The 17,362-nt window shown below is 40.3% G+C and overlaps 1 protein-coding gene across 5 annotated transcripts in view; it reads right to left on the bottom strand.

The window, feature by feature from the left end:
- Window positions 1–17,362, bottom strand: part of TIMD4 (T cell immunoglobulin and mucin domain containing 4) — a 62,019-nt gene that overhangs the window by 30,314 nt on the left and 14,343 nt on the right. For 4 of the 5 annotated variants that reach the window (XR_008508173.2, XM_045902069.3, XM_045902070.3 and 1 more), the window contains exons 1-2: window positions 6,986–7,145; window positions 1,818–2,156 (exon numbers count right to left, since the gene is read on the bottom strand). Coding sequence is in view for 3 of the 5 variants with exons in the window: in XM_045902069.3 (XP_045758025.1) it covers window positions 1,818–2,156; window positions 6,986–7,130 (484 nt within the window). In the remaining 2 variants the exon portion in view is untranslated. Of the gene's footprint in view, window positions 1–1,817; window positions 2,157–6,985; window positions 7,146–17,362 lie in introns of those variants that run through there. The other variant, XR_008508175.2, reaches the window with a different exon arrangement.

Raw genomic sequence — 17,362 nt, 5'->3', positions numbered from 1 at the left:
TTACCTTCACAGCATTTATTGCATTTCATAACTGCACATTTTATCTGATGATTATGGTTTAACACCTGTTTCTCCCATGAAACTGTAAGCTCCATGAGGGGAAATCTGGTATTTACTTTGTTCTCTGCTACAGATCTAATACCTACCCTAGTGTCGGGCACATAATAGGTTTCCAAAAACATTGCATCAATGAGCAAATGAACAATTGCATCAAAAGTGAGCCCAAACATAAAATTTCAGTCAAGCAAGATGAAGAAGCTCTAGAGCTCTGCTGTACAACATCGTACCTGTAGTTAACAATAATATATTATACACTTGAAAATTTGCTGACTTAGAACTCATCTTAGACGTTTTTTCCACAATAAAATAAAATTAAAATCTAAAAAAAGTGTGCCCAAAGTATGCAACATGGGGTGAGAATATAGTCTCTTTCAGATATTAAAGATAAGTTTATGCCAACACCACTCACCCCTAACATTTGAATTTGGGTTCATCAGCCACTGTTATTCTATATGTGCTACCCTCTCTTAAATATGACAAATTTCAATTAACTCTAACAGATTCCAGTGAGCTTAGAAATGACCCATAGATATTGATTTCAACAAGTATTTTATAAAATAATAGCTGGTTATACAGGCTTGAAAAGAGAAAGCTTGGATTAGCATCATTTAACTTCAATAAAACTTCAATAAATCAGAAAAATACCTCTTTATCACCAAGCCCCTTTTTGAGAAAAATACACTAATGTGTATGAAAGTTCTCTAATGAGAAGCATCCATATAAATTATTCTCAAAGTTTATAGGGTGCCTGGGTGGCTCAGTTGGTTAAGTGACTGCCTTCAGCTCAGATCATGATCCCGGGGTCCTGGGATCAAGCCCCGCATCGGGCTCCCTGCTTGGCGGGAAGCCTGCTTCTCCCTCTCCCACTTGTGTTCCCTCTCTCGCTGTCTCTCTCTCTCTGTCAATTAAATAAATAAATAAATATAAATAAATAAATAATTAATTAATTAATTAATTCTCAAAGTTTAGAGTGCATTGGAGTCACCTGAGAATCTTGTTAAGTATGTGGCTATAAGCATATGACCTTGCCTCCCAAGATGCCTACCCAGTGAGGAACAAAGCACAAGAATCTTCCATCTTTGATGCAGGTTGAACACAGAGCTTACTCTGAGAGGCTCCATTCCAAACAAGCAGGAAAGCTGATTACTGTTAGCATAATTCAACCATAGGCTGCCTTCGATGCAGCTCAAATCTTTAAGAGTTGCACCCTATTCCAATTTCATCAAAAGCAACTAATAGTAACAGAAGGAAAGGCCACCTAAAAACTGTTATGACTGTCTCCAAATCTCACGCCCTTTCCCCTCTGCTGGAAGTCACAAACTATTGGCTGATGGACTGAAGCTGACCCATGGACACATTTTATTTCGTTTACATGGTAGTTCTTTTTTTAATCTTTGCCAACATGCAAAAATCAATGTCATGCCCATAAAAATTGGGAGATCCGAAAGCACTGCACATAAATTTCTGCAAAGTGGCAATCTCCTAGATAAGAATCAGATGCCCTCTGCACATTGACCCTGCAATTCCCTGCTTGTTTTCTCCATGTACCCTCCACTCATTCATTTCTAAGGTCTTCTTGGCCCCCATGGGCATTTGCTCCATCCTGTGGCTCCTCTAGCCATAGAGACACAGCTTAGATTTAATCTGCCCACTCATGCTTAAGCACCTACAGCCTCCCCAACACCACCCACTGAATCCATTCCCCATTAACTGTTGGATCCCTCCTTCCACAGACACAAGCCCCTTCGTGCACGCACCTCTCCTCAATTGCAGGCGAATGTTCTTCTTCACATCATTGAACCAGCCAGGGACCTCTACACGGCAGCAGTACATACTGCTGTCATCTTCACTGGTGTTGAAGATGGTCAAGGAGACATTGCCTCTCCAGATACTGCCCTGAAGATCATATTTTGGTGACTTCCTGGACAGTACCCTCATCCCATCGGTGTGGAGAAGCTCCTGGCTGCATTTGGATTTGGGACACTCACCCTTGCCCCAGCACATGCTGTTCCTGCTGTGAGCCCAGGATGAGTACTTACAGGGCAAAGTCACCGTCTGACCCAAATACGCTCTCACGGTCTCTGGTACAGGTGAAGCTGTGAGGAAAGATGAGAAAAATAGACTGTGTGGTTCTAAAATCTCTCAAATATGCTACACAGTGTTTGTGTAGAACGATGCTTCCAGGATGATGAAAAGAGTTATAGTGTATATCTTTTTAGCCTAATTCTGATGTGCCCTTAGCTGCTGCTGAGTCCCTAACTCCACACCCTTTTGTCCCCTAACTGGAGACAGTTGACCCACATGAGTGTCTGAACTCGTCTCCACAACAAGACGTTTTGGTTGATTTAAAAACTCTGATCTTGGGGCACCTGGGTGGCTCAGTCAGTTAAGCATCTGCCTTCGGTCAGGTCATGATCCCAGCCCACATCAGGCTCTCTGCTCAGCAGGGAGCCTGCTTCTCCCTCTCCCCTCTGCCCCTCCTCCCTGCTTGTGCTCTCTCTCTCTATCAAATAAATAAATAAAATCTTTTTAAAAAATAAAATAAAAATACCATTCAATAAACAAAAACATTGATCTTGAGTACCATTCAATAAACAAAAAAATTCTCCAATGAAAAGGCCAACTCTTTAATCCAATTCCACTAACTAATATGAGCAGATCCAAAACCAGCACCCTACCCACTGTATCTCAATAAGCAGTGAGCATGTACTACAGACCCAAATGCCTCAAATGGGACTCCCTCCACCCTCCAACCCAGAGAATGCTATGGCAGTAACATAGGCTTTTGAACTACATTCTATTTTCCTTCTCTTCTTTCAGTACTGGATACAGAAATTAGTTGCTCTGGACCATTTATTCATTGTTAGAGAATATGAAGTTAGGTGAAGTATGAAAACATTTTTAGTGTTAGAACTGGAAGGGACCACAGGAATTAGATAGAATGGCAGCTGTGACATACAGAAATGCTGGAAGTTTAGTCTTACCAAATTAGCTGTGTGAGATGGGAGGTATCACTATTTCTAAAATGAAGTAGTCATCTTTGCCAGCTTTGGCTGCTCATCAGAATGACCTGGGAGCTTGTTAAAAATGGAAATCTTATTGTCCAACCCTGAACCAGAATCTCTGAGGCCAAGACCCATGGAAGAAATATGCATAACCAAATTCTCCAAGTCATTCTGATGTCGTTTGCTACTCACAGTGTTTGAGGACCACTAGACAAGCTCTTCTAAGATAACTTCCATCTCTGAGAATCTGTGAAACATTTTCACTGCTGCAAATATCAAGCCCACTGGTTTAACAGAGTATCAGCAATTGTTTTAATTCCCCACCCCCAAAAAATGCTATTGAAGACAGGCTGAAGCTCCAGATCATCAGGACTCCATCCTGCTCCCACTGGGGTACATAGATCCTGCTTATTGTTTTCTCCAATGTAACTTCCTGTGAGACTCTCCATTCACTAATTTTGTGGACCCATTTGGCTCAGTTGTATAAGACATGGCCAGCAGTACCAGGTTCCTCTCTGACTCAGGTGTCAGGAATGTCCACATACCCTCTCTAGAAGAAGGTGAGCACAAACCCTAAGAGTCACCAAATTCAGACCAGCCTGGAGCCTTCCCTGAAATCACAGTTACTTCATTTTGTCGTAGTAGAAATGTTTCAATGATCGTAAATGCTCTGGAAGTCTCTTTTGCCCACCATGAAACAAGGAAAAATAAATAAGAAATTCATTGTCATCACCTTCACCTATATTAGCAACACAGAACATATGCTCCTAAAACTAGTAACTCCTACAATATGAGCTTGTCCTATATTTGGAAAATTAATAACAAATATGTGTAGGAACTATTTCTGCTGGAAATTGGACAGTTTATTTTTCCAGTATCATAGTATAGAAGGAGGCATCCTACTACTCAGGAGGAAAAGACCACATAGGGGCACCCGGGTGGCTCAGTCGTTAAGCGTCTGCCTTGGCTCAGATTATAATCCCAGGGTCCTGGGATCAAGCCCCTCATCGGGCTCCCTAATGGGCGGGAAGCCTACTTCTCCCACTCACACTCCCCCCGCTTGTGTTCCCTTTCTCGCTGTGTTTCTGTCAAATAAATAAATAAAATCTTTAAAAAAAAAAGACCAGATAGAAAAATTGACAGCAGACAAGACAGGCATAGATGAGGAAATGTGAGCAGCCGATAAATTTCACCTGGAAGACAGGCAAAATTTTAGAATGCCAGTGATATTAAGGTTGGCCAGACAGGGACTTAGGAAATGGCATAGACTACTGGAGTATACTGGAATAAAATAGGAGGTTAATTGGTAGAGCCACACTGTGGGACAATCTGGCAGTTTCCATTAATACTGAACATGCGTGTATCCTAGCTAAGTCTTAGCAATTTCGTGTTTTGTTATGCACCCTAGAAAAACACACTTGCAAAGGAAACCTATTTGTAAATGTTTGCTGCAGCTTTCATGTATATGTGAATGAAATGAACAATGTGTGCATGGGGAATGGCAAAACTATGGCACACGCATTCCAAGGAATCATGAATGAATCATTCATTCCCTGTAACCATTCCAAGGTTAGTAAAAGTAGAGCGATCTATATCAGTTGACATGAAAACTCCAAGCCTTATTAATGTATGAAAAGGGCAAATTCATAACAATACATAAACATAAAAGCATCTGTTAACATAAATAAAACAGTTTGCTTTTTTCTTTTTTTTTTTTTTTTTTTGTGGGCACAAACGAATGAAGGTAAATGCATAGAAAAGTGTCTGGTGGGATATACACCTAACTCATTGTACCAGTCACTTCCATGATCAGAGAAAAGGAACCGGGGCTGGAAGTAGTAGTCAAAGGGATTTTAGCTTTATAACGGCTATTATTTTTTCACCAAGAGTGTTTCTGTATCACTGATCTAATTAAAAATTAATATTAAAAAAAGGAAGCAGGCAATTTGGTGCAGCAGAAAAACACTCATTAGGCTTATGTTGTAAACCTCATTCTGCCAGTTACTGCTTTTGTGTTCTTGGAGGAAAGCCACAATAATCCTGCCCTCATTATCATCAAAAGACAAAGGGGATATATAATACTTGCTTCAGAAATAGTTCTGAGGTTCACATGAAATGAAGTATCAAATACCACATGAAATTAATGAAGTACTGGTACAAGAAACCAAGCATTTCAGAATTGAGAAATAGAATGAGAAGCTGTTCCTTACTGTTATAAAAATATCATGGAGTACAGGAATCATTGGCATCAAGTCAATTCCCCTCTTTGGAAATTACCCAGGATGGTAGGTGCAACGAAGGTTCTGGTGCCCGCTGGTTTCCTTCTCCAGTTAGTGACCTCAAGAAAGGTCCTTTACCAACTTGGGTTTCAGTTTCACCATTTACAGAATAAAGGGTTTCATTCCACATCTTTTTTTTTTTTTTTAAGATTTTATTTATTATTTATTTGAAAGAGAGAGAGAGCACGCACACAAGCAGGGGGAGGAGGGGCAGAGGGAGAGGGACAAGTAGGCTCCCCCGACACAGGGCTAGATCCCATGACCCTGGGCTGAAGGCAGTTGCTTAACCAACTGAGCCACCCAGGCGCCCCTTATTCCACATCTTTTAAGAGCATCTCCAGCCGTGATTGATCCTTGGTAATTCTGAGCAGTAGCTCTCTTCTAAATTGGTCATTTTAGAAAAGGCACAAATGAACAGCACCAACAGACCATTCTCCAGGTGCAGCTTCCTTCAAGTAGGATTAGAGAAGGCCACACAATCAGTGTCCAGCCAGTAGCAGGGAATGTGGACCTAGACTCCAGCAACCTTCAGCATAATAAAACCTCCACACCTCAAAGTACTCAGGACAAGATAAGGACCAGTGAAGACACAGATAAAGAAAGTAACAGGGACACCTTCATTCTGTGAACTCCTACAGAGTCTGGGAAGAAAGGCAATTAAATGATCACTTACTACAGGGAGATAAGTTCTCTGATAAATGACTCCATAGGAGATAGGAACTCAGAGCAGAAACACCTAAACCACTCCAAAGGCTCTGGGTGCTCAGGAAAAGCCTCACTTGGGTGGAGACCTGAGAATGCATATAGTTTCAGAGTAAAGAAAGGCAGAAAAAAATCAGCATGATAAAGTTTTGAAGGGTAAAGAGAACACATTTGTTTTCCTTGGAATGTGGGTGTTTTCTCACGCAGCATATTGGAAAGATCATGTGCAAATAACTATGAACTTTTAAAAGTGCTAAGGACATTAGATACTATCTAGTTCTAGAATCATGGATTGTTCAAACTGGTCTTACCAAATCCCTCATTTCATACATAGAAGAGCCAGAGCAATTTCAACAGGTTCCTAATGTTAATGGTTAGTGACCGAGACACAACTGCAGCTCAGTGTAGAGCATTTTGCCCTATGCTGCCAGGATGCAGAAGTCTAAGCTGGCCCAAATTGAGTGTGTACATCTGCATCGTCCAAAACCTGGAAACAATGCGCAGAAAAGAAACCTCACCTTGAAGCCTCATCCCCAGCAAAATAAAACAAACAAAAAGCAAACTATAACTCCTGAAAATCAAGAGGAAAAATAAGAATTATAATAAAAGCACTTGTAGAACAAATTCCCCAGGCTCCGACTATGCTAATAACACCTGCAGATGAAACTTCTTTTCCCCATTTCATCTGACCCCTTATTTTGTGTTTCTTCTTAAATGGTCATTTCTGATATGAACACAAATTATCCCACCCTAAAACTCCAAAACCAGTCACAGGATAAAATAACAAGGAAGGGGAGAGACCCTACAAAGGAGGAAGCCTGGAAGGAAGGAGGAATGAAGCAGGCTTCTGCTCTACTGAGGCCCGATCAGCCATGGGAATCCATCACAGGATGCCAAGCTATCCAGGGACTCCTGCATGGAAGGATTCAGAACACTTACTCAGAGAAAGCCGCCCAAGCTCAATCAGCAGCCAGAGAATAAGAGGCCCTTTGGACATTTTGATGGTTGGCAGGCCCCAGGAGTCTGTCTGTCTGTCCAAAGCCCATTTCTTATACTCCAGTGAATGCTGACAGGGCAGGACCATTTAGTTTCATTTCTCTTTCTGCCTCATAATCTTCCCTTTCCCCCTCCTGAATGGTCTCCCTCAATCTGGGATGTATGATAAAATGTGCTGAGCACTTTTCTCCTGGCCACTAGCCTATGTACAAATATGTGCATGGATAGTGCAGTTGCATCTGTATTCCTTTGTCCATGCATATCAAGGGATTTCCTACTTGTGTGTTAGCATCCATGCATGTGCTTGTGTGTATGTGCATGTGGGAGCTGTGCTCGAGCTACAGTCCTCCTGGCTACTGTGCAGCTCAGAATAAAATGCAATGAACTCTCCTCACTGGCAGCTGTTTACACATAGAATCCTCATAGGGGCCAAAGGAAAGTTAGCCTAGAATTTGCCTCTGCTCCATTTATCTGATTCACCTGGTTCTCCATCACTCAGATCTTTGGTTGCTTTACCCCATGGAAAAAGAAAAGCAGGACTGCAATCAACCATCACATAAGCCAAAATCACCATTAGAGTTTACTAGACAAGGAAAGAAGAATTCAATAGAAGAAGCATACTGTGGCCATTACAGGATGGGCTCAGGTATTAAAGAAACCCAAGTTCAGGACCCAATTCTACCACTTTTTAAGTGAAGCCACTTGATAGAGAAGAGCATAAAAGATAATTCATGAACCAGATTACAAGGCTTGACTCTGTAGATACAATGATCTATCCAAGACCACAGAACCAGTTAGGGAAGGAACCAAATCAACCAGATGTGTTTTCTAAAATAGACTTAGGGGCACCTGGATGATTCAGTCGGTTAGGCAACCAACTCTTGCTCTCAGTTCAGGTCTTGATCTCAGGGTTATGAGTTCAAGCCCCATTCTGGGCTCCATACTGGGCCTGGAGCCTACTTAGAAATTAATTAATTAATTAATTAGACTTAGATCATCATCACTGGTTATTGAATCCTTAGTTATATACCAGGCGCTCTGCTACATGATAAAGATATATTATTTAATTCTCACAACCATAAGAAATAGATAATATTTTTTCCCATTTAACACATGAGGAGACTGAGGCTTAAGGGAGCTACATAAATGACACTGACAGCTAAGAAGGTGTGAAAACAGGACTCAAGCCCAAGTCTCCCTGATCCCAAAGTCCATGCCCCTAATCACTACACCCTCCTTTGACCTGTGATCCTTAGGGTAATACAGACATGAGACCACCCATACCAGTGGCTGGCCAGATCCCACCCAGCCCAGAGAATGAATTTAAGGATTCACAAATGCTCTAGATTTTTAAAAAATCCTCATTTGATTGTAACCCACTAAATGAGCCTCAGACATTCAACATTGCTCATGGTAAAAGTATTGGTGAAAATACAAATATCGGATAAGACTCTGGACTCAGAGAAGCCAGAAAAACAAGGGGAAGGGATGAAAATAGAGGGACTCGGAGAAAACCTTCCCATTGAATACACATTGAATTGTGGAATCCTCTTCCTAGGGAACTGGGGGGTTTAATCTCTGGATAAACTGAATGGCCCTAATAAAAACTTACAGATATTGATATTTAGGTATCCCCCAACAATATCAACACAATTGTCCTTCAATAAAGTTACCAGTGCATAAGCCTCAATCTTATATGCAGCACTCCTAATTAGTTTTTAGTGTGTCACTTTAAATACAAATAGACAACCAAGGGTCTGAGACATGTGGGGAAAGTTTTCAGTATGAAAAAGATGACAACATCCAAGATGACTTTTTCTACTCACATGTATAGCAAATTGATAGGATGACTAGAAGCCCTAGGAGCTGGACAGGCAACGTTTCTCTCCACATGGCCTTTCCTCAAGGCATCTTGGGCTTCCTTACAGTACAGCTGTCTCAAAGTAAATGAATTTCTTACATAGTATTTGACTTTCTCAAAAATGAGTGTTCCAACAGGCTCAGGAAGAACCTGCAAAGGTTATGACCTAAACCTACATGTGATTCAGTATCATTTCTACTGCATTCTGTTGGTCAAAAAGTAAGTTATAAGGCCATCCCAGATTCAAGTAGAGGGAACAATACAAGGGTGTGAATATCAGGAAGTTCATTGGAGGTGAAGGGGAAGCATCTTTGCAGACTAGTTACCACAACAAGCAAACCAGGTTGGAGCAGAAGGGCAAAGGGATAAGGTTTGGGGTGGCAGTGGTAAATGTAACTGGTAGATAGTCTCATGCATTTGGGCATTTTGAAAATAGATTCAATAGGTCTTTGACAGAAAATGGTTGAATCATTGGGATGAATTTTGATAAACACTTGGAAAATTAAGAAAAGGAAAATGAGACAATTATTACAATGATGAAAGATAAAATATTATACAAGAAAGAATATGTAATTATAGTACATCTGCTCAATGTGAAAGATAGTTATACAGTCATGATAATGTAAACTCTGGCTACTAGTTTAACAAAAACTGTGATATGAATACATTGGGAAGATGGGCAGAGAGGAAGTGGAGGAGGAGTGCAAGAAAACCAAACCTTACTCACCCTTAGAGGAGGTCAATAGATGGTGATGAGAGTGATCAATCAAACAATACCAGTATAAGCACATTATTTGTAATATGGAAGGAAAAAAAAAAAACAGAAAAAAAAACTCAGAAGAGTTTACATTTTATGGGAAAGAATAGGAAAGGAATTGACTATTTTTTCAGTTATGCCTTTTAGAATAATTTTACTTTTAAAAAATGCACATATTGAGCACTCCTAGCACCCAGATATTAGTTTCTAAATACCACTCTCCAATAGAAGGAACCAGGGCTCTTTGGGGAAATGGCTGATTCTAGGACTAGGGCAACAAATACTTCAAATGAATCTGGAGCATCTTATACTAGAAAGTATGAAAGTGCTGAATAAATAGATTGATGATAGATAATAGATAGATGATAGATGATAGATAGATAGATAGATAGATAGATAGATAGATAGATGATAGATAGATAGATAGATAGATAGATAGATAGATAGATAGATAGATAGAACCCACAATGGTGCAATTGTTAATGGGACACCGGAAACAACTAAAAGAGCTCTCAATGACCAAAGCTGGAACAACCTGAGCAAAAAAACAAACTAGTACTGGATTATAACCCAAAGTATAAAATAGATGTCTATACTGATACAGTGATTGAATCAATAAATAAGTGAGGGAGAGGAGGACTAATCTTCTGTCCAAAAGAATTCCGAATAATTTATGTAGAGACTTACCCTTAAAGGGAAGGTGGAACGTAACTCCCACTCCTTAAGTGTGGGCTGGACACAGTGACTTTCTCCCAAAACATCCAGCAAAGACAGAGAGAACAAAGATTACATTTAGAGTGGAGAGATCTGGCAAACGCTACCTCGAGCACATGATCAAGGTCAGCATCAAGAGAGAAGCCACGATGATGGTTTGCACCCTTGATATGTGGTGTAAATGGCACTTTACCTCTGTGGTAAAGTCTTCCTCCCAAGAAATATAATCCTAGTATAATCATGGGAAAAACATCAAACACAACCAAACTGAGTCACATTCTACAAAATATTTGACAAATACTTCTCAAAACCATCACAATCATATAAAACAAGGAAAGTCTGAAAAAATGTGAACAGCTCAGAGGAACCTAAGGAGATGTGACAACCAAATGTAATGTGGTATCCTAGATAGGCCCCTGGAAGGGAAAAAGGCTAGTAGGTGAAAACAAAGGAAATTTTGGACTTTGGTTAATAATAATGTATTAATATCGGTTTATTAATTATTACAAATACACCATTTCCACAGCGTAAAATGTTAACAATAGGGGAAACTGGGTGTAGGGTGTATGAGAACTCTCTATTCTATCTTCATCATTTTTCTGTAAATCTAAAGCTATTCTAAAACAAAGATTTTCCTAGTGCACATATTCTTTTATTTTAGAAATGCAAATGTTAATTTAGTACCTGGAAAGGGTCACACACTGGAAAGAGAGACTGAGACTAAGCTTGGTTATCTTCTCTTCCTAAGTTAAGGTCCCTGGACAGTCTTTAGGGAATTCACAAACATCCTAATATTGGATGCTCAATTTGTATTACTGTATTAAAGCATATTATTCTTGAGAGAGGGCCATAGCAGTTTTTGGTAATTCATGTCTTTGCCATCTTCCTCTGCATATGGAGGTTTGTGTCTGGAGAGCCAGTCCTCCCTCATTCTCAGTAAGTGCAGTTTAGATGGCATTGATTTCATTCATGGCCATGCTGTTTAGATCAAGGATGAACAGTTGATCCAAATAAAGTCAAGGATACATAATCTTGACACATTTCCTGGAACTTTTGAGAGGTAGGAACACTCCCTATTTTTCACAGATTTTTCAGCTGTGAGGATATGAGCCTGAATCCAAAGATATCCATTATGTCACCAATGGGTGAAGACTGCCTGATGAGAGAACCAATCAGGCAGAAGGTAAGTGGAGAAATAGAGAATCCTAGGTCCTTGACAAAGTTTGAACCCCTGAAACAAGACACATCAATGTGCCGATAAATTTCCTTTTGAGTTTAAACCAATTTGTGTAGGGTCTTCAGTCATTTGGAATCAAAAGACCCCATGTTCTTAAACCTAGAAAGACTTCTATATAGTGGTAATTCAGCTGAATGACTAAAGTTTTTCCAATATATAAGAGTTTACACAATTATCTGGCCCAGGTACCTGCTTCACCCTAACCTTTCAATCATTCAGCAAGTGGCTTGTCAATCTATTATACTTTAGGCATGTGGGAATTCTGCTAGGCTCTGGGGATAAAGACAAATAAGGCATAGATCCTACTCATAAGGACCTGACAGTTTCAAATTTTAAGCAAAAGAGGTATTATTTAAATTACTATTTAAAGATAAGGCTATTGGAGGCCAGAGAAGATAAAAGACTGTTAAGTCATATGAAGGAAATAGAATCCAGGTTTTCTAATAAAAAGTTTTTTATGTTAAACAATATTTCCTTTCTGATAAATGAAGTTAAATGTAATCCCACTCATTCATTTTTATTCATTCATTTCTTCATCAGATATAGCAGGGATCAGCAAACTGTGGCCTATGGACCAGATCCAGCCCACCACCCATCTTTGTAAATAAAGTTTTATTGCAACACAGCCATACCCATATGTTTACATATGGTCTATGGCTGCTTTCACACTACAATGGCAGAGTTAAGTAAATGCAACAGACACTGCATGGTCCACAAAGCCAAAGATATTTACTATCTGTTCTTAATACAAAGAGTTCACCAACATTTGAACTACATATTGAATTCATGCTATGTGCCATGCACTGTGCTAAACACTAAGACAGGAATATTAGACCAGTCATTCTTGTCCTCAATAACTCACAGGCTAGTGCCTCCTAGTGGGAGACAAGCAAGTTAACAGACAATATAGCATGTTTTGATAGGGAAAGGACAGAACAAACAGTATGGGAGTGTTGAGAGAAGATTCCTAGCCCAGTCTTGAAGATGGGAGAAGAGAATCAAGGACACTTTTTAAATATAGACCTCAAGGACAATGGAGAGGGTTGGGATGTCATGGAAAGAATTTCAGGCAGAGTAAAGAGAGTGTAAAATCTCAGTGGTGGTAACAGTGAGGTATTTTGGACTAACCAAAGAATTTCAGCTTCACAGGTCTTTATTATAGTATTTAAAATAAATGTGGAACTGGGGTGCCTGGAGGGCCCAGTCAGTTAAGCATCTGACTCTAGATTTCTCACAACCATCTCAGGGTTGTGAGATTGAGCCCCAAAGTGGGCCCTGCACTGGGCGTGGAGCCTGCTTAAGATTCTCTCTCTCCCTACTCCCCCTGCCCCTCCCCCTCCCTCTCTCCCTCTTAAAAAAAAGTAAATGTGGAACTTAAATGTTCACACACACACACACGCACACAAGCAAATGAAGAAACAGAATAAAACAGTGCTATGTGGGTTGCCGGGGTGGCTCAGTTGGTTAATCGGCTGCCTTCGGCTCAGGTCATGACCCCAGGATCCTGGGATCGAGTCCCGCATTGGGTTCCCGGCTTGGTGGGGAGTCTGCTTATCCCTCTGCCCCTCCCCCCAACTCATTCTCTCTCTCTCTCTCTCGCAAATATAAATAAATAAAATCTTTAAAAAAGAAGAAGAAGAAAAACAGGGCTATGTGTAGACCAACACTGAGACAATGTAGTGATCTGAGGATTATGATGTGTGTGTGTGTGTGTGTGTGTGTAAATTTCTCTTTGGCTGGATGTCAAATCAGGAGGGAAGAAATGGAAGGGCCTTGTGAGAAGGCTGGAACACAGACCAGGGGCAGATCATGAAGGGCCTGATAAGCCACATGAAGGAGGGCACTGTCTGAGGGCAAAGAGGAATCCATCTTCTATGGATGATTACTGAGCTTGTCAGTAAACCCATAAAATAAAGAATTCCACAATTGGGAGCATTTTCATCAAAATGTGCCTAGAACTAACTAGTTGTAAGATCTCTATATCTCCTCCAGCTTTGGCAGGTTAAGACTTAGTTCAGGAAATGACTTCAACCTGGGAGGGAGCTATTTTCTGAGTTCTTTTACTGGGGGTAGAAGAGTAGCCTCCCTTGCTTATTGTCAACCATGGGAGTCCATTTAGCAAGCTTCCTCTCACTCTATGACCCCTGCATCAGCTTCTTTATTTTTTGTGATTTCCTGTGGAATGAGAAATCACACTACCTGGGTTCCATCTTGACCACATACCAGCTGTGTGGTTATAAGCAAATTACTCAATGTCTCTGTGCTTAATTACCCTTCTATAAAATGGAGATAGTAGTACCTACATCTTGGATTGCTGTGAGCACTAAATGAGATGGTCTATGGGAAGCATTTAGCAGAGTGCCATGCAAATAGTGAACCCCCAACAAATAGTTATTATTCAAGTAGTATTATTCAGGGAGAGTTAGAAGAACACAAAAGACAGAATGACCTATTATAGTGGACATATCTTGTAGTTACCTGCTCTGCATCCCTTCCTCTGTGGAACCAACCCTTTTTCAATCTATATGGATCCAGTCTGGCATATAGTAGGGTAGCCATATGCCTTAGGTATAACCATTCATTTTAACCCATTCCCTTGTGGGGATTGATACAAGGCAAAGAAAATAGACTGGTTTACTTGGAGAAGTTGGTTCAGTCAGAGACATGGAGAACCATGGAATCTTGGAATCTTAGGGGAAAAAAAGGCAAGTAAAGGATCACTAATTTACCCATCGATACAAAGCTTGATATATGTGGTCACACTTCTGCTTGCATACTTCCTTCCAAGTAGTCCATTCTACTTCTGTGTAGCCCCAGTTGTTAGGGAAAATAGAAAGGAATTAATAGTCACGAAATTGCGGCTATGTGTTAAGCACTGTGCTAGGTGTTGTTCACATATTATCTCAACACATCTGTAAAAAAAATTATCTTTTGCACTACACGTACAAGGAAAGAGGGATTAGAAGATATGTAAAATTTAACTTAAAATATAGCTGTTATTCTCTAGTATGTTAGAGCTTATTTGAGGACAAGAACAGAGGTTCACTAATGTTGCCCCAAAGAAGAGCTGACTCATGACACGGGCACACATGGCCCAGAATCAGTACCCCATCAGGAATCTCCAAGGCATCACTTGCTCTACTCTTCTCTTGGGTATCTCTGCCTCTCTCTGAACTTCTCCCCATGACTAGCTTCCTCATGATTTCAACTCGCTCATGGTCTATATCAAATATTCCATCCCCAAATCCTCTCTGTGACCCTCAACTCAGCTCTCTGAGCTCACTGACTCATTCTCTCAATTCTAAATTCCAGATTTCTGAAAGAGAACTCCAGTCCCTCCAGTTCTCATTTTCCATGGTAGGCCCAAGCTATAGTTCGTTGGCAGATCAGTAGTTGGCTACCCTAGGATCAGCCTTGTCCATGGGGAGAAAGATCCTGTGCAGAACTCAATCATCCCATTTGCAATTTGGGAAATGGGAGCTATGAATGAGGTATAGTCCCTCAGAAGTGGCTGAGGTAGACAGGCAATAAATAAGAACTCTAATACAAATAAGAATGTGCATATGAGTTGGTCACCAAAATAGTCCATTGAATCACTTGGGAATCCATTCAACTGTGAGTAACAGAAAATCCAATTAACAGAAGCCTTAGCATTTAGGGTATTTTTTTTTTCCCCTCTCATAACAAGAAGTCTGGATGCAGGTAACCCAGGGATTAAAAAATATCATCAAGGACTTGGGCCCAGGTTGGTTTGTCACAACATGATCACAGGACGACTGATATACTTCCAAACATCAAATTCATCTTTGGGAAGGGGAAAGGAGAATCATAGAGGCTTTTACATCATTATTCCTTGACTTTTATTTGGGAAGGGAAGCCCTTCTAAGCAAATTTCCCCTAATAACTTATTATCTAGAATGAGGCCACCAGTCAACTCTCAAATCCATCCTATGACATATTTATGACTGGTTTAGAACAATTAGGTCCATGTGCTGAGCTTGGGGTAGGGACCTGGGGTCTCTGAGATCAAGAGATGGAATATTCTGGTTTCCTGAAAAAATTAAAGAAGGATATTAAGAGAAGGAAAGGCTGTTCGTTGAGCAACAGACAGTATCTTTTTTAACAGAGCATTCCTCCAGGACAAGGGACCATGTATACACACACCTTGCAGCTGGACCCATGCCAGGCATCTGACATATAGCTAGTTCTTGTTGAGTGAATGAAGGAATGAATGAATTAATTACTATTTTGACTCATTAAAGGGATAAACTAATAACAAAGAAGAAAGAAGACTAGGGTGGCTGTCCGGAGATGCAAATATTTCAGAAATCTCCATGAGAACTTTGTCTTACCTCTCTGAATCTCAATTTCTTCATCTGTAAAATAGGATTGAATAATCTCTTCACCATAAAGTTGATTTGGGGATTAAATGAGACCATTCCAAAGTACTTGGAATCATAAAGAATTAGGAAGATATTGGTTTGATTTATAAGCTATGGAAACAAAGATAGGAGGAAGCTGGCATGAGTCAATTGGCCTTTGAAGTCATCCTCACAAATAGAAAAGGAGAAATGGTGCCTGGGTGGATACATGTTCTGACTGGTTCAAGAAGTCATTGTTACATGGATTTTACCCTCTAAAGATAAAAGAGAGTTTCTATCTGAATAATATGGAAAGTGCTGAAATCCTGGAAACCCAACTCTTGTTTTTCTGATAAAACCAAAACTTGGATTAAGAAATTGAAAGTGGAAGAATTAGATGTAAAAAAAGAAAAAGTACATCATTCAATTTCCCTGGGGCTATCCTAGTTGGCTCAAATATAAAGAAATCATTATTTCCAGGTCACATTATATTGCGGAACCTCAGATAAAAATAACTGGCGGCTTTGGACAGTTGAGTTCAAGTTGATTTCATATAGCTTAGTGATAGTTTTTGCTACAGATATTTCAGTTATCTTCCAGGCCTATGGTGGAGTAGCATGCCCACTCTCAGGATGTTAGATATGGCCACATCACTTGATTTGGCCAGTGCCTGTGGGCAGAAGTGTCATGAGTCATTTGTAGGTGGGAGTCTATATGAATTTGCATACAATTCACTGTTTTCCCTTCCCCCTGACAGAGCAACTGGCTCTAAATAGTGTAAGTTCCACAATCCTGGGCCCCTGAGTGAGAATGACATTAAGCAGGAACCCCTCCCCCAATGACATTCACTGAAAGCCAACAAAAACAAAAACAAATTTTTATTGTTCTAAACCAGTAAATTATTTGTTTAACTGCAGCATCATATAACATATCCTAATATCACCTGAGCTCCATGGAAACAGCAATGAGGAGTGGTAAAAAACATTCAAGTGAGACAGTCCACAATCAGAGGCTCTGACACTTACTAGCTGCATGGCTACCATTTAATCCTCTGTAGCTTTGCTCTTGTTCCTGTATCAGTCTAGATCTGTGGTTCTCAGATTTGGCTGCACTTAAAATCACAAGAGAAACTTTTCTTAAGTAAATAAATAAATAAATAAATAAATATTTTTTAAATATATTTTTTTAAGATTTTATTTATTTATTTGGCAGAGAGAGACACAGCGAGAGAGGGAACACAAGCAGGGGGAGTGGGAGAGGGAGAAGCAGGCTTCCCACAAAGCAGGGAGCCCGATGCGGGGCTCAATCCCAGGGCCCTGGGACCATGACCTGAGCCGAAGGCAGACGCCCAATGACTAAGCCACCCAGGCGCCCCTATTTTTTTATTTAT

Source organism: Mirounga angustirostris, unplaced genomic scaffold, assembly GCF_029215605.1.
Source record: "Mirounga angustirostris isolate CCGP_5_RB_7025 unplaced genomic scaffold, mMirAng1.0.hap1 SCAF_7, whole genome shotgun sequence".
Taxonomy (NCBI): Eukaryota; Metazoa; Chordata; class Mammalia; order Carnivora; family Phocidae; genus Mirounga; species Mirounga angustirostris.
Note: the sequence above shows the minus strand (reverse complement) of the source record. Positions and strands in the feature narration are given on the sequence as shown.